General features: G+C 45.7%; 1 protein-coding gene across 1 annotated transcript; it reads left to right on the forward strand.

The window, feature by feature from the left end:
• The first annotated feature begins 232 nt into the window (after positions 1-232).
• On the forward strand, positions 233-24,279 carry PGAP6 (post-glycosylphosphatidylinositol attachment to proteins 6). Its single transcript, XM_040440497.1, has 13 exons — positions 233-473; positions 10,544-10,721; positions 10,806-11,013; positions 11,622-11,755; positions 12,949-13,208; positions 13,280-13,599; positions 13,903-13,996; positions 15,372-15,495; positions 19,311-19,447; positions 21,324-21,502; positions 22,588-22,734; positions 22,829-22,945; positions 23,277-24,279. The coding sequence occupies exons 1-13, from the start codon at positions 398-400 to the stop codon at positions 23,571-23,573; spliced, it is 2,271 nt and encodes a 756-aa protein (XP_040296431.1). The 5' UTR covers positions 233-397; the 3' UTR covers positions 23,574-24,279.
• The last annotated feature ends 671 nt before the right edge of the window (positions 24,280-24,950 follow it).

Genomic DNA, 24,950 nt, shown 5'->3' on the forward strand with positions numbered 1-24,950 from the left:
TTTTCAAACTCAGTCCACTTTGTACTTTCTCTGGTGAACATGGATTAGACCTGCAGGAATGACAGGAGGACACACCCCAGAGCGGGCAGCACCAGGCCGGGTGTTCCTGGAGGAGCCCTGAGGGGGAGGTGTAGACACTGTTTGTGGGCGGGGCGCTGCCTTGTTCCTTCGTGCTGACACAACATTGCAACATTGTATCTGCGCCGCGCCCCGCCCCCTTTCCCCGCTGTCGCCCCGCCCCCCTGCAGGCCGGGGCAGTGTGGGGCGTCCTCCGTCCGGATCGGTGTGCGGTATTTTCGGGCCGGACTGCGAGCAGTAGGAGGTGATGATGGTGGTTGTAGTGGCAGGAGGAGAGGGAAGGAAGTGTCTGATCCGCTGCCTGGCTTCCTGATCCGGGATGGAGACCCCCATCCTCCTAGTGCTGCTGATCTCTCTGGGGGTCACCTGCCCCCCCGCTGCCAGTGTTACTCAGGGTGAGTACCAGACTGCCCCCCCCCCCCCCCAGATGCCAGCTATGCCTGTAGCCACAGGGTCACCCTGCCCCCACCCTCACCCCCCATACTCGCCTATCAGGTCTATGCCCTTCCCCAGCTGGCAGCTTCTCTCTGGGTTCACAGTGGCCTGAATGGGGGGGGGGGGGGGGGTCACTTCTACCAATTTCTGGGTCACCCCCATAATAGTGGGTGCTTTGTATTGCGTTGGTCGGGGCTGTGGGAAAGCTGGGTCCCCTAGGGCAGCTAATGAGTGGTCACCCTTCTGTCCCAGCCTTCCTTACGTATGGACCGGTGGCACCGGCTCTCTGTACAGACTGTGGGCGGCATAGACGTCCATGGGGCACCCTGGGCATTCAAAGTCCCTGGTGCCCCCTGTTGATTGCAGGCCTCGGGGGGTCCCTAGTGCCCCAGGGGTCTGCCAGTCATTGCCCACTTCTACCGTCGCAGTAGCACAAAGCAGAGTTGGCCCCATGATGCCCATGGGCACCGTGTCTCCATGTACTTCATCTTCCCATAACATCCATTAACTATTCAGACGCCCGGGGCGCTGCTTATACTCCGCTGGTTGATTACTGTACATGTAATTATTGCAGTCCCTGGCACTCAGCTCCCATGTCTTGTAGTCACCAGCTGTGCCAGTCTCAGTTGTTATTTAAAGGGACAGCGCCTCTTTTTGCTTCATCTTCCTCTGTCAGTAGACTTGCACTGCTCCAAATTGTATCCCCCCCCCGGCCGGCGTCGTGATCCGTGATCCAGCCAGATGTGATGCTGGACTATTGGATGTGTCACATGATAAACTCTGCAAAGGACATTGGATAATCTGGAAAATCTAGTATCGTAATCGGATATTTCCACAGTTCGCTCTGGTTAGAAGAAGGTCTGCAATGGTAGTTCCTTAAAGTGGTATTACACCTTTATTTTTCCTTTTACTGTGCGTCTCAAGGACCCATAAGGTACCGATCTGTAAAGGGGGCATTATCCCTGGAACCCATCCCCATGTACTAGGTCGCTGTTCCTTTAAAGGGAACCTGTCACCGGAATGTTGTGTATAGAGCTGAGGACATGGGTTGCTAGATGGCCGCTAGCACATCCGCAATACCCAGTCCCCATAGCTCTGTGTGCTTTTATTGTGTAAAAAAAACGCAAATTAACCTGAGATGAGTCCTGTAGGTGAGAGGAGTCAGGGACAGGACTAGTGTTGAGCGAACTTCTGTTTTAAGTTCGGCGTCTAAAGTTCGGCTTCCGGTTAGCGGAGAATCCCGATATGGATTCCGAATTCCGTTGTGGTCCATGGTAGCGGAATCAATAATCGGCCATTATTGATTCCGCTACCACGGACCACAACGGAATACGGAATTCGGAATCCATATCGGGATTCTCCGCTAACCGGAAGCCGAACTTTAGACGCCGAACTTAAAACAGAAGTTCGCTCAACACTAGTCCTGTCCCTGACTCCTCTCACCTACAGGACTCATCTCAGGTTAATTTGCGTTTTTTTTACACAATAAAAGCACACAGAGCTATGGGGACTGGGTATTGTAGATGTGCTAGCGGCCATCTAGCAGCCCATGTCCTCAGCTCTATACACAACATTCCGATGACAGGTTCCCTTTAAATTCCTTGCTTGTGCGATAAGCCGGACTTCCTGATGGTCATGTGTATTTCCCAACGAGACTGTCACAAGGAGGAGATTTCACAATGGCGACACACAACGTCTAGGTTTTAACTCTTAGACTTCCCCTGTGGCTCTAATCAGGAGCCTGGGAAAGCAGGGTGACCCCCGACCACCATACTGTGGCAACCATACTGGCTCTCATTCCAGAATCAGATAGAACTGACTTGTAAGTGATTGGAGACGTGATCCCAAACAACCAATCAGATCGCTGCTTTCATCCTCCAAAAGACCCCTGGAAGATGAAAGCTTGGAACTGATTGGTTAATATGGGTGACCACAGGATCTTCACATGCCATCTAGGAGGTGACAAAGTGGTCACTGGATATTTTCTTAATCTGCTAATAAAATGACCCCACAACAGGGAATAGAAATAGAATTTTGACTCCCTGACCCCCCAGAACCGATGTTTTGGTATTCCACGAGGGAAAATCACCGGTGACTACCTCAACGCCCCCCATGTCACAGGGAGCGCTAAAGCAGTTTGACCCTGCAGATAGCCCCTCCTATCTCAGCTTCTTGGACCCCTGTGAATATGACACGTGAGATGTAGGATATTGATGGGGGGGGGGTCAGGGTCATCTGAGGTCGCTGCGGAGTTCTTCTTTTACTTAGGGCTGGTTCATCTTTTCACCTGGAATGTTCTTTCCCCCATATCTGCTCCAAGGAAAAAGCTGAGCGATCACAAGGCGGGGGTTAAAGAACCTCCTATCGTGTAGCCCAGTCGGAATCGCACTTCTTAAAGGAATTGTCCACCTTGGACGTAAACATGAGGTTCAGAGTGTCATCTGTGGGTCCTAAAAGGGCACATGGATGAAGGTTGTCCTGAGTGGCATCGGTCACTAGGAAGGGCACCTTTAACGTATGGTATTGGAGACCATAGCAGCCAATGAGAGTTCAGCTTACAGTTTTCAACCTGAACCGGATATGTAAGTGCAACCTCTGATTGCTTGCAAGATACATGAGGCCTTTAATATTTAAAGGGGAAGTACACCTTGCAATATGTCAGTGGCACGTCCTGCTATCTCATCGGTGAGACGTATCCCCCCTCCGCCAGGCTATGTAATGGAGGACTATCCCTTTAAATCATAGTATCTATGTCCACCTGAGCACTTTGTGGAATTCGCGATTGTAAACGAACCTGTTCCGTCTGTTTCTCTCCGGTGGGATTGTCTGACAGGTGGTGAGATGAGTCTTTGGTAATAAACATCTCCCCTCCCTCCATTGTTGACTCCTCGGGTGACGCACTGCGGGGTCATTGTGGGTCACCCGGTGCAAATCACATCCTCCGCAGGAGAAATCGTCATTAACTTTTGATGGTGTCGTAAGAAATTGCATAAATGGAGATTCCCAAATATGCATGTGTTGTCACGTTCACCTCCCTTCTGATTGGAGGGGATCCGGCCACAGAGCAGGAAATCTGCCGCGTCCCCGGAATTTGGCATTTGGAATCCATGTACGGAATATATTGGGATTAAGTCTGCACCGCTATGGGGTCACTCCTGAGCAATTCAGATAATAAGTACATGCTATGGAATTGCTAAGTATGCGATTGTCTAAGGATCCGTTAACCGCGAGGAGGCTGCAGACTGCTATAGGGAATTTGCTATGGATTCGCTTGCAGCAGCAGTGACGTAGCTGGTGGGGGTGTATGGGGAAATTGCTGGTAAGGCAATTCCCTGATCTATTGGAAGGTCGTACAAGCGTCATGCGCTGTTTATTGCCGTTTCTCTTTGTCATGTGATGGTAGCTGCTCCTTTTTTGGAGTCGTTTTAACATCGTGGGGAATTGCACTATAAGCGATTGCCTGGTATCGTTTTATCTGCTGACTGTTTTCCAAATTCAAAAAACAGCAGCCCTATTCTGTGAATGGACCCGAAGGCTGTTGTGCAGTTCAGGTCCAGTTTGTCATTGGCCAGCGCCGTTTTTTCTTCTTCACGTCATATTGGCGTATGCTTTAGAAAAATGGCGGAATTCGTCTTATGCAGTTTTTGGCTGTGTGACGACGGGATGCCCCAGGCCCTGCAGGATGTCTAACTTGTTTTTCTGATGATTTTGGGGCCTCACGTGATAAAGGCATGCAGCAGCGTGTACTGACAGGCAGGCACCACACCTGACTGTCTCCCTGCGGCGGGCGGCCCTGGAATAGTCGAGGTTAATCGCTCATCCCCTGCCTGACTACAAAAGCGCGCGGCTATCCGCGGGTAAACAGGCTGATAAAGTGTCCACACAGAGGCCTGAGAACATTTTCTGTTTGCCCGGTCGGCCTGTACCAAGGGCGCGGACCAGGATGAAGAGATTATTAACGTGTAGGCAATTTAAAGGGAAACACCTCTTTTTAATTAGAAAATCTGATTAAGGCCTGATGCACACGAACGTATTTTCATTCCGTGTCCGTTCCGTGTTATTTTTTATTTTATTTTTTTCAATGGGTCCGCAAAAAAAAACGGAAGGTACTCCGTGTGCATTTCGTTTCCGTATGTCCATATTTCCGTTCCGCAAAAAAATAGAACAAGTCCTATTATTGTCCGCATTATGGACAAGGATAGGACTGTTTTATTAGGGGCCAGCTGTTCCGTTCCGCAAAATACGTAATGCACGCGGATGTCATCTGTATTTTTTTTTTTGCGGACCGCAAAATACATACGGTCGTCTGCATGAGGCCTAATAGTGCTGTCTAAGATAAGGACATGATCTCAAACAGTCACCCCTTTCTTTGGTGTAAGAGATGGCACAGTCCAACTTTGTCTAGTCTGACAGACTGATTGCTAAGGATACGCCGCCTAACAACCAGAGTTTTTTTATTTTATATGGTGACAGGGATGTAATAAAAATCTAATTAATAATGCTGGTCAGGATGAGGACATGATGTCAAACTTGAACATGAAAGAAAACATGCCAAACAATGGACACGCTCCAAAAATGTCAACTTTATTGGGTCAATTTAAAAACACTAAAACATTACATAGTGGGGGGGGGGGGGAGAACACGGGGTGCCATGGTATGGGACACCCTTCACAGAACGCAGCAAAAATCAATCCCGTGCAAGGTAAAGCCTTTATTTCATTCTCTACAGTATAATGGCACACAACAGTATTATTTGATGTGAGGCTTGGTCATCCATTTTTTTGCTTTGTCATGTCTGAAACTCTGGTTTCTGAGGGGACACTGCCTAATAACCAGAGTTTTTCATATGGGGGATTATAAAAATGTATTAATGATGCTGACTAAAATGAGGACGTGATCTTAAGCTCTTTCTCCCCTCCTTTGGCATCAGAAATGGCACAGTCCAACTTTGCCAGTCTGGTTGCTAAGGATACATTGCTTAACTACCAGATGTTAATATGGGGGAATTGGAAAATCTGATTAATAATGCTGACTAAGATGAGGACACAATCTCCATCTCTATTATCTCTTCTTTGGTGTTAGCAACGGCATTGTACCACTTAATCCTGTCTGACAGACTGGTTGCTAAGGATATTCTCCCTAAAACTCAGTATTTTTTATTATTATTATTATTATGAGGACATGATCTCAAGTCCTGTCACCGCCTTCTTTGGCTTCAGAAATGACACAGTCCAACTTTGGCAGTCTGATAGTCTAGTTTCTATGGATACAGTGCCTAACAACCAGAGTCTTTAAAGGGGTTGTCCAGCCATTTGTTGATGACCTATCGCCAGGATTGGTTATCAATATCTGATTGTGGGGGTCCGACACCTGGGACCTTCGCCGATCAGCTGTTTGCAGAGGAGGCCTCACTCCATTCAAGCGCCGCTTCCTGGTCTTCACGCTGCTCCTCGTCTCCTGTTGAGCGGCGGCGTACTGTAATTGCAAGCACGTGCTCCTCTTTAAACAGCTGGTTGGCGGGGGTGTCAGGTATGAGATCCCACCTATCAGATATTGATGACCTATCCTGATAATTGGTCATCAATATTAACGGCAGGACAACGCCTTTAATATCAGGGGTTGAAAAATCGAATTAGTAATGCTGGTTAAGATAAGGATATGATCTTCAGCTCTGTCACCCCTTCCTTCGTGTTAGCAATGGCACTGTCCAACTTTATCCTGTTTGACAGTCTGGTTGCTATGGATAAAGCTCAGTCAGTCAGTTAGTGTGTCCCTAGTAGCCGGTCTGTCCTAGATTACTCGGATCTTCATCTTCAAGCAGAATTGCCCCTGAAATGAGGGCAGAGTCAGTTTTAGTAAAACACTTTTCGGAACTTTGTGATTATAATAGCAGGAGTCTACGCTGACATATGATCCCTAGAAGTCGCAGGCCCAAAGCCTGAGGCTGCACTACTGATGACAGCATGCCTCCTCCTCATTTCTGTAGTCGCCGTGTAGACCTTGGGGTAGATTTATCAAAACTGGTGTAAAGAATGAACTGGCTTAGTTGCCCATAGCAACCATCAGATCCCACCTTTCATTTTCCAAAGGAGCTTTGAAAAATGAAAAGGTGGAATCTGATGGTTGCCAGGGGCAACTAAGCCAGTTCTACTTTATACCTTTGTGATAAATCTCCCTCCTTGTGTGGATTCAAATTCCCCATTCACATCAATATTACATCCTATCTGGCTTGAATGGCGGCAGAACCCACGTAGATATGTGGAGATATGGATGTAGATAGTGAGAGCAGACATCCCAACCTGCCAAAAACTCATTTCAGGGAGGCTTCATTTTTTTTCTTTCACAAACTTTTTTATTACATTTTCCAGACTATGCAGTATCTGCACACTGTGCTCTATGGTGTGGAGGACGGGGCTCATACCCTGCCCCAAATTATCCTATTTATGTATATGATTAAAGGGATTCTGTCACCACCATAAGCCCTGTGAGCTAAACATCTGCTCATGTCCAGGCAGCATTCTGATTTCTAAGGTGGCCTTATAAAAGCTATTTGTGGCTTTATTCTGCAGGAAAAACTGGTTTTACTAACCTGTCATTCATTGGAATTAAGGTGCCCAAGCAGGGGAGGTCTGTGGATGCATGGTGCCCGGCCGCACGCATCGCCGTTCGTGCCCAGCGCCGCCTTCTACTCCTCAGTGCCTCCCTCTCCCTCCCTCCCGCGCGTGCGCACAGGCTCAGCCTGACGCGCCGTTGCGGACTGCTGGCATCGGCTTCTTCTTGCACTGTGCGCACGCGCGAGAAGGGGACGCTTGCTACAGGTTGCCGGAAAGGTTTACTCGCGAGTAAACTAGAGATGGGAAAGTTCAGATTTTTCACATGAATCGGTTCATTCGAATCAGTTCATTTAAATGAATCGAATCTTCGGTTCATTCGCTGAGCTGACAAGATGCAAGTGAACCGAAGCTTAGGTTGCGCAACGCGCGGATGCTTCCATTCACTCGCTGAGTCGGCTCTTGGTCAGAAAGTCAGGAACTTTATCTTTTAAAACCTGTGTGTAATTATTACCCCAACTGTAGGAAAAAACACAAGCATCATGGGGGGTGAATTAACACTGGGATAAATAATATGAATTAAAATGGAGGGTTAAATGTGTAAATGTATTTAAAAAAAATCCTCTCTCTAATAGTTCTATAGCTACTGAATGAGACAGAAGGAGGGATGCCTTTAACATATAGATCACCTTGAGAAGCCAATTTGACCCTAAAGGGTTAATTCAACCTGTAATCTAAACTCTGTGTCTTCTCTTATCTCTCTGCTCTGCTATCAGAAAACCTTTCCGGGATATATTGTCTCATTGTCTCACATGTGGGTGTCAGGGAGCCGCTATCTAATAGCGGAGACACCCTGCAACCTCTGGGAGACTTGAGATCCCTGTGAGAGTAATCCATACAAGGCCTCCATGACAAAACATACCAGAAGAAGACATGTCATCAGAATCACTGAGTAGTGTAACTTCAAGTGGTAGCCATGTTGGTTTCTCTTCTGGTCGGTCTTGTTACGCGGGCATAGAGATGGTGTCGGTGGGGAGGGGGGAGCCGGATCATTCCCACCAGCAAGTGAGACCTTTGCTTCTAGGCCTGGACTAACCCATCCTGCCACTTCTCTTCTGACTCAGCCGCTGTTCTTTGTTCACTGCGTTACTCATGTTTTTCACTAATGATTAATCGGACAAGTCTCCTGTGATCACAAAACATTTCCAGCCTTTAACCTCATTCACACGTCTGTGTATTGGTCAGTGATTTCCATCACTGATTGTGAGCCAAACCCAGGATTGGAGCCTCCATAGACATAAGGTATAAGGGAAAGGTCAGAACCTGTTCTGTGTTTAGAGTCGCACCTGGTTTTGGCTCAAAATCAGTGATGGAAATCACTGACCGAACACTGACGTGTGAATGAGGCCTTAGGCTTTATTCACACTTCAGTGATTTCCATCAGTGACCGTGAGCCAAAACCAGAAGTGGACCCTAATCAGAGATAAAGGTTGAATGGAAACATCTGCGCTTGTTCTGTTTTGGACCTGCACCTGGTTCTGATACACAATCACTGATGGAAATCACTGACCTAACTGATTTGTGAATGAGGCCTTATACACTCTTCAACATTGAAATTACAACACCAAGAAGGAGGAGCTGTAAGGTTACACAAATTGAGAAAGCAGCGGGTGTCGCTAAAATCTGCAGATGATGACATTTTCAAGCAACTAGCTCAATCTGTGGCATGTTGGGGCAGGGGTCATGAAAGCAAAGTTGTGTGGGATGATTGTGAGATGCCTCCTGCCCATCGACGTGCCAGTTATCAGCACTTTCACAAACTATGAGGGACAAATTCTTGAGCTGAGAGGCCTTGGTTTATCACTCCGGCAGATCGATACGCGACTAGGCCGAGATGTCAGCGCTGGTCAACGAAGGGAAAAAAGCGAGAGGAGAACCTCTGTCCAGAGGGATTGTCTGATTTAGAAGAATGGCTCCTAGTGAACCATTCTGTTCTACGAGAGAAATTGTATGTCACGTCCAAAGCCTAGGGCGGCAAACAGTGTCTACACCAGGGATCAGCAACCTTCGGCAATCCATGCAAACATGCTTGGCTGCTCTTCTAACTCCCATAGACCTAAATTTAAGCATTCTGGGAGTTGTAGTTTCTAAAAAGCTGGAGTGCCAGAGGTTGCTGATTCCTGGTCTACACAAACCATCAGAAGGCATCTGCATGACGTTGGTCTACGAGCTAGAGCGGATACAGTTCCATTGACCTTACGCCACCGCTCTCAAAGGCTATTGTGGTGCACAGAAAAATGGCAATGGAGGTCTGTCCTCTTCAGTGATGAGTCCTGCTTTAGTCTCAGACGCAACGGTAGCCAGTGATTGGTCTCGGCAACGCCATGAAGAAGACCTCACTAGGGACTGTCCTATCGGGATTACAGTCTGGACTGACATAATGTATGGTAACCGGACCCCTCTAGTCCTCATTTTAGGTACTAACAGCTCGGCGTTATATTGATTTGGTCGGGGAACCAGTGGTATGGCCATTTCCCCCAAAGTGTCCCAGAAGCTGTTTTTCAACAGGATAACGCCAGGTCACATGTTGCTCGTGCTATTGTGAGCAGCCTGCGCGGCCTAAACGTTCTACCATGGCCTACCAGCAGCAGATCTTGATGATTTGCGTGCCCAAGAGCATTCAGCGTAGCAGATCATTCCTCAGACAACCCCTAATGACCTCATCGATAGCAGCCAAGGTGTGGAAGTGCAGGGATTTCTGCTCTTTAAATATTTTATTCTCATTTTTATCATATGCATATCAACATTGGGAAATGTATAAAATAATCTACACTTGAAGGAGACTTAGGGCTCATGCACATGAATATATTTTCTTTCCGCTTCCATTCCGTTTTTTGGGGTTTTTTTTAGGACGGTATGCGGAACCATTCACTTCAATGAGTCCGCAAAAATAACAGAAGGTACTCCGCGTGCATTCCGTTTCTGTATTTCCTTTCCGCAAAAAAGTATCGCATGTCCTATTATTGTCCGCAAATCACCTTCCGACCTTCAAGTCAATGGGTCCGCAAAAAATACGGAACGCACACGGAACACATCCGTATGTCATCCAAACGGTAGAATTGCTATGCCCAGCCCATATTGCCCATGTGTTTGGTGATTAATAAGTTACTGTTTCCGATACGCAAAAAACGTATCGCATACGGAAACCATACGGTTATGTTTTGTGGAATAACGGAACGGAAGAGGACTTAAATCAGAGAAAAAAAATCGGATCTGTGAAAAACGGACCACAAAACAGCAACGGTCGTGTGCATGAGCCTTTAGAAGGACGCTCTCTGCTCAGCGCCATGCGATGAATTTGCTCATTTCTCTGACCCTCTTGATTTTATGAGGCACGGTTCATGGCGGTTTAACCACTAGGTGGCACTGCTGTGTCTTGGGATCATTATAATATGGTTGTATTTGTCTTCTCCTTCCAGATCTCTCTTATGTAACGGAGATGTTCTCGCAGAGCCCCCAGCGATTGTCCTTCTATAGCTGGTACGGGAACGTGCGGCTCTTCCAGTTCCGGGTGCCGGCGGACGCCGTGCTGCTCAGATGGCTCTTTCAGGCGTTTCGAGGGAATGGACAAGGCTGTGAAGACGTGACGATCACGGTGTAGGTCCCTCTGGTCCGGCGGGATCTGGGCGTGTCCTGTAGGTCAGGACTCCTCCTATCATCCGCTTTCTTGTGTATTTCCAGACACTTCCGTTATGGCGCCCCGCCAGTCATTAACCCCTTGGGCTACAGCTTCGCCCCAAACACGAGCATCCCATCCTCATTCACCCAGACGATGACGTTTCGAAATACTGTGCAGAGCCATCTCTACCTTAATATCAGCAACCCCGCGCCCGGGGACTGGTTTGTAGCTGCGCACCTGCCCAAAGACACCGAGAAAATCGAGATTCAGGTGAGTTCTGTGGACAGAGTCGCCTCCGCCGTATGCCTTGTGCTTCTTCTGTTCTTCACTGTTTCTAGATCTCTGCTTGCCGTCAGTGAATGGGAACACACATAGGGTGAACAAATCAATCCAACAGAGGAATTGTTACAATTGTATCCAGTCTGGACAATACCGTGGACTCCAATCTGATACATTGTAACAAATCATCCGGACGGTAGAGCGAGATTGGTGCCGCTGAAGTGTTTTTAGCTCACAGAGGATTGTCTGGACTGGACACAACTGTAACAAACCCTCAGCTGTGAGAAGCATTAGGTGTTTGCTGGCATTCAGAGGTGTTGAAAATAGCCTACTTGCATGGATTATATAATATAGTTGTCAAACTGCCAGCACTGCTTGGAGTCAGATCTTTTTTTTTTTTGCCTTCGTTAGTGTATCAGTCTATACTGCCAGTCTGACATTATATTCATGAACTAGGAAGATCAGGGATGAACAGTGTTCTTGATCTGTTCCCTATAGGGGGGGATGCTGGGGGGGGGTGTGATTTATATAATTACATGGAGAGGTGGGGTACACAGGCACAGTGATGAGTATCACTCTCATCCTCTCTTTCGTTCCAGGGTCTCACCAAATCCTGCACGTACATTTTCCAGCCAGAACTCTTCGTCCTTCGGGAGGTGGAGGTGCCAGTTCTGCCGGCGGATGTGCCCGTCCAGCAGATTCTGGGGTCGATCAAGAACTCTGCTCGATACAAGTAATTACCTTGAAGGCAGTGAGTGATGGATGAGGGCAATCGCTGGGGACTGGAGACAATCGCTCGGGTCAAAGAGGAGAGAAAAACGGGACCAAACACTGGTCATAGGATTAGCAGCGTATATTTATATATGACAGGCTGAGATACACTGAGCTACTGTATCTCAGCCTATCATGCATGATATCTGCTGAACCTGTGTATCTAAGCTCATTATGTGTGATACAGTCTGCTGATTCATTTTATTTAATCCTGTCACGTGCAAAACTGTGTATCTATGGCCGTCATACTGTCCGCTGAGCTGTGTATCTAAGCCTGCTGTCTAATACTGTCTGCACTTCCAGTGTATCTAATCATTTCATGTGTGGTTCTGTCTGCTGCCTTGTGTATCTAATCCTATTGTGTGATACGGTCTGCTTAGCCACTGTGTTTACAGTGAGCCTATCCTATATGATACTGTCTGCTGTGCTGTGTATCTAACCTGTCATGTGTGATACTGTCTCCTGAGCCACTGTATCTAAGCTTGTTGTGTTTGCTGAGCCACTGTATCTAAGCTTGTTGTGTGATAGGCTTAGATACAGTGGCCCAGCAGACTATCACACAACAAGCTTAGATACAGTGGCCCAGCAGACACAACAAGCTTAGATACACAGGTTAAGGAGACAGTATCACACAACAGACTTGGATACAGTGGCCTAGCAGACTATCACACAAGCTTAGATACAGTGGCCCAGCAGACTATCACACAAGCTTAGATACAGTGGCCCAGCAGACTATCACACAAGCTTAGATACAGTGGCCCAGCAGCATAATGTATCACACATGACAGAATTAGATACAGTGGCCCAGCAGACACAACAAGCTTAGATACACAGGTTAAGGAGACGGTATCACACGACAGACTTGGATACACTGGCCCAGCAGACTATCTAGTGCGATACTGTGTGATGTGACCTTGTATCTAATCCTTTCATGTGTGATGCTGACTGATGGGACTCGGTAACTGCGTCTATCCTGTGTGATACTCTGAGCTAAGTCAGTGTATCTAAGCCCAGTCATTTTTTTCCTTTCTTGTTAGAAGTAGGTGCCCGTTCAGACTAGGTTATTGTGCAGACGTCCATGGCTGACCCAGAGGACGGCCCCGTTTGGCGTACGCAGCCCTTCACGGATGAGTCACGTCTACGTTTGTTTCTCAGGCTCTTCGTCCCTGAATACACCCGGGAGCTGCAGCTACGACTGACGTGCCCGTCCAATGTCACCGGATGTCCACTGACGGTCACTGTGGGGTCGGTGACCGAGCCGGACTCCTCCGCCCACCGGACCAACTGCAGTGACGGTGTGGACTGCGAGGTGGTCCTGCGGTCTCCGCCCTGGGAGAAGTGGCTGACCGTCCTAGTGGAGAAGCCTCTGGGGCTGAGCGGCAACGTGTCCTTCCAGCTGGTGTACAACCTCTCAGGTATGGCGGGGTCCCCAGGGTTGTCACCCAGCTTTCTGGAGGGCCCCTTTAACCCCTTCCTGTTTTTGCAGTCTGTAGGCCGGGCAGTGTAGGATCCCGAACGTTCCTGGCTTTCCTGAAGCTCTTCTCCTCCGTGAAAAACTCCACCTTGTTAGCAGAAGGCCAGCAGCCGACCTCCAGCCCCGCCGTCCCGCTGAACGAGGCCCCCACTTCCTGCCTGCGCAAGTACCCCGTTATCCGAGAGGACCTGGACGTGGTATCGGTCAGGTTCTACCCTGTGACTACTCCATCCGTGCCCGTGGTCGCCCAGCTGCCCAGCGTGGTCCTGCTTGACCTCGACTCGGAAATGGACAGCGGCGGGATGCTGGTCGTGAATTTGCAGTTGAATAAGGTGAATGTTTTTTCGTCTTTCGAGGCGGGCTTAAAGGGGTTCTCCTCCATTGAGTTTAGTTTGAGCCCCCCTTTAGTTCTGGGTGATTGAATGATGTCCCAACTAGTGATTCTAACTGAGCTCATGAAATGCCCCTCAAAGAACTAGTGAAGAAAGCAGGGTAGGTACACTGCCACCAATACTACTTACCAGAGCTGTAGGGAGTGTTCGTGTCATGTGTACGATTAGAGAACGCCCCTTTGTAGCCCCCCGAAACTATCCCCCCCTCCCCTATCATCTTGTTCTGTTTTATCCTCCCACCAGACAATGGCGAGCGGCATAAACTCCACAATTTTGGCGTGCCTGAGCCCCTCCGCCCCCATCCTCACTCTGAACGCCACACAGGACTGCACTACAGGTAATGGAACCCCAATTTTCTCTCGTATTAAAGGGGATTGCTCAATTTTGCGACATCCACTCAGCCTTAAAGGGGTTGTCCATATTCGGTGTCCTTTTGGGCAGACTCCTGCTACTTGACTGGACCTGCAGAGGGAAGCATACGTACCTGCCCCCCGCCACTGGTTTCCCGATCCATCGCTCCTCTCTGCAGGGCTCCGATTTCCGCTGGGTAAACTTCCTGTTTGCTGTGGGTCCCATGGCTGCTGCAGCCACTCGCTGGCCGCTGAGGTGTCACCCAATGACATGACACATGGGGAGACATGTCGCCGCTGCACCCAGGTGAACCACGGCAAACAGGAAGAAGTTTACCGGGGGTGCCAGAGCCGAAACCCAGCGGTGGGGATCGCATAAGTGATTACCTCTGCAGGTCTGGTAATGTGAGGGTGGGGGGGAAGGGGGGTGCCTGGAGGTCCCCGAATATGGACACTCCCTTTTAAGGAGGGTGTCTACATTTATGTAAATGATGTTCCTTGTATGAAAAAAGTTTGTATGAAGAAAGTTTTGACACTTTCCAACATACTAGGTGCTTCAGCATCTCTGCTTGCTGTCAATAAATAGGGGTGTTCTTCTTTTATCCTCAGAGGCTAAAAACCTGTTCAAACATTGTACTTCTCACAGCTGAGAGTTTGTTACAATTACATCAAGCCCCGACAATGCTCGGCAGCACAACTCTCTGCTGTGTTCTGCATTTCATCTGCACTTTGATACTTTGTATCAACCTGGAGTCCTTGGTGTTTAGCTCACGACTCGATGCCATTGTAGCAAACTGTAAGCTGTGGTAAGTATTAGTGCCATACAAGTTTATAGCGTTCAGTGTGTGTATACCACTCACTGACAGCAAGCGCAGATCTTGAAACGAAGCATACTTAAAATGTGCAGGACTGTGTGTTGTACAGCGATTCCACTTTGTTTACCCAAGTCCTGTGGTACATGGTTCAGCTCGTCGGCTCGGGCAGCGCCTGCGGGCACGGGACTGGCACCGGGCGGACAGGCAGGACCGGCTCATTCACGTTCTTACTTTAGTATTTGTAAAAATGAAGCTTGCGGAGATATCGGTTGTTGCCATGGGGAAGGGATTGGCGGTATTTATACATTTTTATAAAAAAAAATATATATATATTTTTTAAATAATTTTTATAAAATTACTGTATATCATCATCAGTTGCATTACTGCTGAATGGAAGGGTTAATTAGAGCCTATGTTTAGGGTTGTGATGAGTCGGTCACCTGTGCAGCTGCCATTTACTGTACAGCAGCGGGTACACCGAGGGCTGTGTGCCAGGATCGCTGCAATGTCTGAGTTATGACTGTGTCCATGTTTCTGTCTCCTGCAGCTTTTTCACAGGGATATTCCTTCACGTTGTCTGACGACGCAACTAGTGCCACACAAAACATCCCCTACCCTGTGACGGACAGGTGGTATATCTCTATGCAAGTCCTGTGCCCACAGGATGACAGGTGAATACTGGTTCATATAGGAGGCAGTATTATAGTAGTTATATTCTGGAACATAGGAGGCAGTATTATAGTAGTTATATTCTTGTACATAGGAGCAGTATTATAGTAGTTATATTCTTGTACATAGGAGGCAGTATTATAGTAGTTATATTCCTGTACATAGGAGCAGTATTATAGTAGTTATATTCCTGTACATAGGAGCAGTATTATAGTAGTTATATTCTTGTACATAGAAGGCAGTATTATAGTAGTTATATTCTTGTACATAGGAGCAGTATTATAGTAGTTATATTCTTGTACATAGGAGCAGTATTATAGTAGTTATATTCCTGTACATAGGAGCAGTATTATAGTAGTTATATTCCTGTACATAGGAGCAGTATTATAGTAGTTATATTCTTGTACATAGAAGGCAGTATTATAGTAGTTATATTCTTGTACATAGGAGCAGTATTATAGTAGTTATATTCTTGTACATAGGAGCAGTATTATAGTAGTTATATTCTTGTACATAGGAGGCAGTATTATAGTAGTTATATTCTTGTACATAGGAGGTAGTATTATAGTAGTTATATTCTTGTACATAGGAGGCAGTATTATAGTAGTTATATTCCTGTACATAGGAGCAGTATTATAGTAGTTATATTCTTGTACATGGGAAGCAGTATTACAGTAGTTATATTCTTGTACATAGGAGCAGTATTATAGTAGTTATATTCTTGTATATAGGAGCAGTATTATAGTAGTTATATTCTTGTACATAGGAGCAGTATTATAGTAGTTATATTCTTGTACATAGGAGCAGTATTATAGTACTTATATTCTTGTACATAGGAGCAGTATTATAGTAGTTATATTCTTGTACATAGGAGCAGTATTATAGTAGTTATATTCTTGTACATAGGAGGCAGTATTATAGTAGTTATATTCTTGTACATAGGAGGCAGTGTTATAGTAGTTATATTCTTGTACATAGGGGGCAGTATTATAGTAGTGATATTCTTGTACATAGGAGCAGTATTATAGTAGTTATATTCTTGTACATAGGAGGCAGTATTATAGTAGTTATATTCTTGTACATAGGAGCAGTATTATAGTAGTTATATTCTTGTACATAGGAGGCAGTATTATAGTAGTTATATTCTTGTACATAGGAGCAGTATTATAGTAGTTATATTCTTGTACATAGGAGCAGTATTATAGTAGTAATATTCTTGTACATAGGAGCAGTATTATAGTAGTTATATTCTTGTACATAGGAGGCAGTATTATAGTAGTTATATTCTTGTACATAGGAGGCAGTATTATAGTAGTTATATTCTTGTACATAGGAGCAGTATTATAGTAGTTATAGTCTTGTACATAGGAGCAGTATTATAGTAGTTATATTCTTGTACATAGGAGGCAGTATTATAGTAGTTATATTCTTGTACATAGGAGCAGTATTATAGTAGTAATATTCTTGTACATAGGAGCAGTATTATAGTAGTTATATTCTTGTACATAGGAGCAGTATTATAGTAGTTATATTCTTGTACATAGGAGCAGTATTATAGTAGTAATATTCTTGTACATAGGAGCAGTATTATAGTAGTTATATTCTTGTACATAGGAGGCAGTATTATAGTAGTTATATTCTTGTACATAGGAGGCAGTATTATAGTAGTTATATTCTTGTACATAGGAGCAGTATTATAGTAGTTATATTCTTGTACATAGGAGCAGTATTATAGTAGTTATATTCTTGTACATAGGAGCAGTATTATAGTAGTTATATTCTTGTACATAGGAGCAGTATTATAGTAGTTATATTCTTGTACATAGGAGCAGTATTATAGTAGTTATATTCCTGTACATAGGAGGCAGTATTATAGTAGTTATATTCTTGTACATAGGAGCAGTATTATAGTAGTTATATTCTTGTACATAGGAGCAGTATTATAGTAGTTATATTCTTGTACATAGGAGGCAGTATTATAGTAGTTATATTCTTGTACATAGGAGCAGTATTATAGTAGTAATATTCTTGTACATAGGAGCAGTATTATAGTAGTTATATTCTTGTACATAGGAGCAGTATTATAGTAGTTATATTCTTGTACATAGCAGTATTATAGTAGTTATATTCCTGTACATAGGAGCAGTATTATAGTAGTTATATTCTTGTACATAGGAGCAATATTATAGTAGTTATATTCTTGTACATAGGAGCAGTATTATAGTAGTAATATTCTTGTACATAGGAGCAGTATTATAGTAGTTATATTCTTGTACATAGGAGGCAGTATTATAGTAGTTATATTCTTGTACATAGGAGGTAGTATTATAGTAGTTATATTCTTGTACATAGGAGGCAGTATTATAGTAGTTATATTCTTGTACATAGGAGCAGTATTATAGTAGTAATATTCTTGTACATAGGAGCAGTATTATAGTAGTTATATTCTTGTACATAGGAGCAGTATTATAGTAGTTATATTCTTGTACATAGCAGTATTATAGTAGTTATATTCCTGTACATAGGAGGCGGTATTATAGTAGTTATATTCTTGTACATAGGAGGCGGTATTATAGTAGTTATATTCTTGTACATAGGAGGCAGTATTATAGTAGTTATATTCCTGTACATAGGAGGCGGTATTATAGTAGTTATATTCTTGTACATAGGAGCAGTATTATAGTAGTTATATTCTTGTACATAGGAGCAGTATTATAGTAGTTATATTCTTGTATATAGGAGCAGTATTATAGTAGTTATATTCTTGTACATAGGGGGCGGTATTATAGTAGTTATATTCCTGTACATAGGAGGCGGTATTATAGTAGTTATATTCCTGTACATAGGAGCAGTATTATAGTAGTTATATTCTTGTACATAGGAGCAGTATTATAGTAGTTATATTCTTGTACATAGGAGGCAGTATTATAGTAGTAATATTCTTGTACATAGGGGCAGTATTATAGTAGTTATATTCTTGTACATAGGAGGCAGTATTATAGTAGTTATATTCCTGTACATAGGAGCAGTATTATAGCAGTTATATTCTTGTATATAGGGGGCATTGACTAGTGGCATGGAAGCTTTATAGTGCCATATTTCTTTGATTACATGATGTATCCGTATTCTCTCTGTCAGATGCTATCTGGTTTGGACTGTTGCTGTGTATTGAGTGTTTGTATTGTCTGCAGCACTTACTTATGTTCCATAATATAAATTCCCCCTCCGGCTGGTGACATTTTGCTCTTTGGTTTTTCTTTTGAACAAATATTGACACATCTGGCATGTGAATACGGGGACGTGTCGGTGTATTCATCTCTATTGTTATACTGTTGTATGTTTTCGTAGAGGGATTTAGAGCTGTACAGGTCCTGCCAGCTCTGAGCTCAGTGAGCCGCCCCCTCCCTCATCATCTGTGGATTTCTTACACCCTGTAGCATTAATTGCTATATATTTGATCTTAATAACAACGTGTCGCGCCCCCTCAAATCATGCCTTGTACAGAGTCACTACTACCTCTACATGTGTGGGTTCCACCGCTTCCATTAAACCTTCCACAAGATTAGTGGTCTGGGGTCAAGAACAAGTGAGTTTGCTCTTTCCAGGACTCCTTCTTTTTCTCAAGAGTCAGGGCGGCGGCAAAGTGTCATGTGATACTTTCTGCTTTTGTGAATGGAAGAGCTCAGGGAGGGGAGGAGCATATCTTACCGGCTCCATCCTGGTTCCACTTTCACATTGGACTCCATAATATGAGAAGTCCACTTTGAGAAATACAAAGGCTACAAATATAAAATAGTATTTATTTTTATTTTTATAGTACATGCCAACAGCAGGCCTCCAGGGTGATAGTGACGGCCTACCTCAGCCCCTGCCTGGATGACTGCGGGACGTACGGGGAGTGCAGGCTGCTCCGGAGGAACGGATATCTGTACGCTGCCTGCAGCTGCAAAGCCGGTGAGAACCGTTATCCTAGGTTGCCATGGTGGTATGTCCTTGTCTCGTAAGTAGCAGTAAACTTGCCGGATTACCTCAGTGTCTCTTCAGTGTTTGCTTCTGGGGCAAAAATTTTGGATGTGACTGCAAAAAATCGGATCATAGATAAACACTCCAGTTGTGGCGTGGTCATAATATGATATGGGACCTATCCAGGGCGCCCCCTGCTGATTGTATCAGTGTATGACATCTCTAACAGATATCAAGAGAAGGGGTTTTGCGAGATTTCTATCCTCAGGATAGATCATCAGTATCTAATCGGTGGTGGTCCGACACCTGCGACCCCCACTGATCAGCTGTTTGAGAAGGCACCGGGGCTCAGGTGACGACATGTTCATTGCTCACGTGGCCCAGGAGAAGCTCAGCCCCATTCAAGTGAATGGGGCTGCGCGTGATACCAAGCACAGCCGCTATACAATGTACGGCGCTGTGCCTTCTCAAACAGCTCATCAGCGGGGGTCCGGGGTGTCGGACCACCATCGATCAGATTCTGATGACCTATCCCCCTGAAGATACCGTACGTCATCAATCAAACAAAATATTGTTTATTTTTATTTATTTTTGTTTTGTTTCTAGATTGTCGAATAATGCAACGTCCTCCGACTTTCTAATACACTTTGTGTTGGAATTCCACACCAGATTCACGATATCTCTGCTTGCTGTCAGAAAAGGGGCTTTTTTTTTTTAGTTTTTCCTGTTCACCTAGATGCGGGACTCGTAACAGTGTGTACTCTGTTCTGGCAAGCCATGCAGCTGTGACAGCAAGCAGAGATCTTGAAACTGGTGAGGAATCCCAACACAAAGTATATTAGAAAATTGGAGAACATTATCTGACAAACTGAAGTGAACTGAAACGCAAAGTATATGTTGAGTTGCAGAACTTGTCCGATAATAAAGACATTTTGTGCCCGATGGTTGCCCGCACCTGCAATGATATAGCGCAGGGCAGAGCCTTACCTTATGCTATATACAAAGACGCACCTAGCCCCCACATCTCGCCTGAATATACAGCGAAATTCAGTGTCTGCACCCATGACGCACCCCTTAGCATCTGGTTCTGTTCTAAATTTGGACATTATGGGGATACATTTTTATCACATGCATACTCCCTGTCCCGCAGCCATGGTGGTACTTACCTCAAAATGCACACTCCTTTTTCCATACAGTACATAGGTGACCTTTATGTGTATGACATATCTTAGTAGCCTATAGGTAGCAGTGAACTCTAAAGTTCAGTTTCTTAACTTCAACTTTTTTTAATTAATTTTTTTGTGTCCTAGATACTACTGACACGTAATTTGTGCGTAATCCTGAATTATAAATATTTTCTAAATGACATTTGCGCAACTACATGCCCCAGGAAAAATCACTTTTGCTAACAGATTGCAGTAATATATCTCGGCCAGCAGGGGGAGACATGGAGGGGACAATAAAGCCCATCCTGCCGCACTGCTTATCAAACACTACGTCCATGGGACAGAAATGCTGTGGATTTGCCGCTGCAGAGTGCGTGGATTCTGCCATGAAGCCCACATCAGTCTGCATCCCGTGCACGTGTACGAAAATGTCGTTCACAAATCTGCTGCTTGAAATGAGGAGAGCGTTACTTACGGTATTTTGTACAGGAAACCAAAGATTAGCCCCATTGGATGACGAGAGGCTAGTCCTCTGCAGATCTTCAGCACAGGACATTCATCAGATTTTATGGCAACAGGTGTAGGGGCCAACAGAGTAAAATTAAGAACCTCCTCCATGTATCCTACAAAGGGTTGACCATATGGGCCCTTAGGTCACCTGGTTGGTGATATGACTCTGATTTTATTTGTTTTTCTGGCAGGCTGGGGCGGTTGGAGCTGCACCGATGACCAAAATGCGCTGTCTGTGGGGCAGCAATTGGCAGCAACATTATTCCTAACTCTCAGTAACCTGATGTTTGTGCCCACTATAGTAGTTGCTATCTACCATCTATATTTTGTGGAGGCTGCTGTCTATACCTACACCATGTTCTTCTCAACGGTAGGTATGATGAGGCCTGGGTATCATTAGTTTGATGGGGCTTCTGAGTTCCCCCTGAGTGACTGTGCTCCTTTTGCCTTTGGTTATGATACTGCTGGTTCCCCTTTGGTTATACTCCTGGGTTCCACATGGGCGAGGGTGTTCCTGGATTCCCCTTGAGTAATAGTGCCCATGCGTTCCCACTGGTTGATAATGCTCATGGGTTCCCCTTTGGTTACTGTGCTGTTGGTTCCCCTTTGCTTATAGTACTCCTGGATTCCACCTGGGTGACAGTGTTCCTGGATTCCCCTTAAGCGACAGTACTTATGGGTTCCCACTGGGTGATGGTGCTCGTGGGTTTCCCTTTGGTTACGGTGCTGCTGATTCCCCTTTGCTTATAGTACTCCTGGGTTCCACCTGGGTTACAGTGTTCCTGAATTTCCCTTGAACAACATTTCTCATGGGTTCCCCTTTGGTTATGGTGCTCCTGGGTTCCTATTGGTTATCATGCCCCTTAGTTCACTCTTGGTGGTTGTTCTCCTAGGTTCCCACTGGGTGATGGTGTCCCTGGCTTCCCTCTGGGTGATGGGGCTCCTGAGTTCCCCCTGAATTATGTTGATTTTTGTAAATTACCTCTGAATGTTGAGGCTTCACTATATCGCCATGGGTGATTTAGCTCCTGGGTTCCCCTGGAAAACAGTGCTCCAGGGCTTGCCTGGATTTGCCAGTTACCCATGACTACTGAAATATTGCTGGGTTCCTGGATGACAGAGCTCCCACCAGGTGGTAAAATCCTGAACTCTCTCGGAAGATGGAGCTCCTAGGACCTTCTGGGTGATGGAGATCATGGCCCTTCCAAAATAAGAGATTCAGAAGTTGTGGGCTTCCCAGAAATCATTACCCTGCTGTCCTGGTCTCCTGAGGTTCTAGATGACTTCTAACCCAACATACCCAATTTTTCCAGGTCCGTTGTCCTTACCTCCCATTGTGTCACCAGTTTCTGATACCAAAGGGTGCAACCACCTTTTTTATCCTCCAAAATCTCTGCTCCATCCCCCCCCCCCCCACACCCTCCAGTGAATTACCTGCATCTTTTGCTCTTTCAGTTCTATCACGCCTGTGACCAACCGGGGGTGACCGTCATGTGCATCATGGACTACGACACCCTGCAGTTCTGCGACTTCTTTGGCTCTGTCGTCGCCATCTGGGTGACCATACTGTGTATGGCCCGGCTGAAAAAATGTATCAAATATGTAAGCGATGAGACTTTATATCTAGTGTCTACAATATGATAAATGAAAAAAATCTATATATTTTTTTAATTTTTTTATGGCTTTTTCTTCTCAGGTCCTCTTCATGCTGGGGACGTTGGTCATCGCAATGTCTATGCAGCTTAATCGCAGTGGGATCTGGAACATGCTGGGCCCCTGCCTCTTTGCTTTAATACTCCTGGTGATCGCCTGGGTAAATATCAGCATTTCAACATCCAAAACTTACAGAAAAAAAAAAAAGTTAAAACTGCCCCCCGTGCCCTATTAAAATAGAGGTACAGGCCCCCCAAAGTGGGATCCTAACTGGCCACATACGTTTCTGCCATACAAGAGCCACTGTAGCCATTGAGAAGAAGCAAGAGGTCTCACATGACCATGCCTCCTAAGAAACCGAGTTGTGGGGTTTAGGGATGACCCTCTCCTGCAGTTGTGCCCACAGTGAAGTGGCTGGGACTTAGTGGTGGGGGCATGGCCTCAGGTGGTCCGACAGATTTACTATCATTTACACTAAATTTCTATTGTAGACAACTCGAGGAGTGAGGCGTCGCCACTGTTACCCTCCGAGCTGGCGGCGCTGGGTGTTCTTCCTCCTGCCCGGAATAGCCTTGGCTCTTTCTGCCATTTCAGTTTACGTCTTCGCAGAAACCAACGCCAACTACTACTACACCCACAGCCTCTGGCACATGATGGTGGCCACCAGCGTCGCGTTTCTTCTGCCGCCTCGTGAGAGAAGTAAAAAGACCTGGGAGTGGTCTCAGCTGCTGGACTGCGGGTATAAAATCTGCAAGGAAGACTGCGAGGAACTGTACGTGGTCACATGACGACACATCCGTTCTCACCGTTCCATCCAGGGGAAGGAGACCTGGAGCCTGTCACTTTAAGTGGGTGCTTTTTGCACTTTTTTCGCTCTCATTGTGCAGTAGAAGAACAGGGAGTTTTTACTTATCTTCTTTTTATTCAACACGGACAATATCGGGTCGGCCGTGGACTGAAGATCGGCCATTTTCTTAATGCTTTCCCTCCGAGAGGGACTGTCACTGCAATGGTCCTGATTTTCCAGACTGATGAAGAATACCACTCACATTGGTGCTCAAACCTCCTGTGAATTGTGCACCACCGAATTTTTTTTTTCTTCTTTTTATTCCGCTGCATCTTTCATGACTCTAGTCGCACAGCAGCAAATGCAATTTTTTGAACCAAAAATCTTTAAAAGCAATTTTTTGGGTATTTTGTTCTGTTTTTTGGACTGCATGACTCCATGCCTTAACTTCATGTAACCTGCAACGACTTTACGAATGTGTGAATCGCATGTTATGTGACCGGGAATCTGCCTCTGGAGGCGGAAAGCAATAATTTCTAAATTTAAGGGATGGTTTAAAGGGGTGGTGGGGCGTCGTCTTACCGTCTGATTGTTACCGTTTCATTCCTGTTGGGATGTGGGGATTTGATGCCAGTGCTTTTTACGACAGTGACTTTCTGTGCCTCACCCCCAACTCACAATAAAGTTCTGGTTTCAAAGATGTGTCAGATAGTGTAGTGTTTTAAAGGGGTTGTCCCATCTTGGACATTGGGGTCATATTGCTAGGATATGCCCCCAATGTTCCAGAGGTGGGTCCTGCACCTATCCTTAGAACGGAGTCCGCGAAGTGACGGAGGATGCACAGCTGCCATCCATTCATTTCTATGGGCACGCTCGGCCATTTTCGGAAGTCCCATTGAAATGAATAGGAAGTGCACAGCGCAAGCGCAGCCACCACTCTATTTGCTTCTATGGGGCTGACAGAAATGGAGGGGGGCCGCGCATGCGCAGTGCACCCTCTGTCACTTTGTGGGCTCTCTGTTTTCAGGGACCAGCACCCCAGGGGCCTCTGGGACCCGCACCTATCAGACTTCGAGGGCATATCCTAGCGATATGACCCCCAATGTCCATGAGGGAACAACCCTGTTAAGGGCCCATGGCCAGAGAAGGCCCGCAACCGCCTCGGTTAGCGCTCAGCTGTCCTTCTACAGTCCCATAGAGATGACTGGAGCGGCACTTCAAATGCTCAACCACCGCTTTATTGATACAGAGAGGGAGAGACAGGACCCCATTAAGTGGGTTGGGGGGGGGGGGGTCATAGCAGTCGAATTAAAGCTTAGTTAAAGGGGTTGTCCAGGATTAGAAAAGCTTGGTTGTTTTGTGTCTTTAGATCTAAGAG

The sequence above is a fragment of the Bufo bufo genome, chromosome 7 (assembly GCF_905171765.1).
Source record: "Bufo bufo chromosome 7, aBufBuf1.1, whole genome shotgun sequence".
NCBI classification, from domain to species: Eukaryota; Metazoa; Chordata; class Amphibia; order Anura; family Bufonidae; genus Bufo; species Bufo bufo.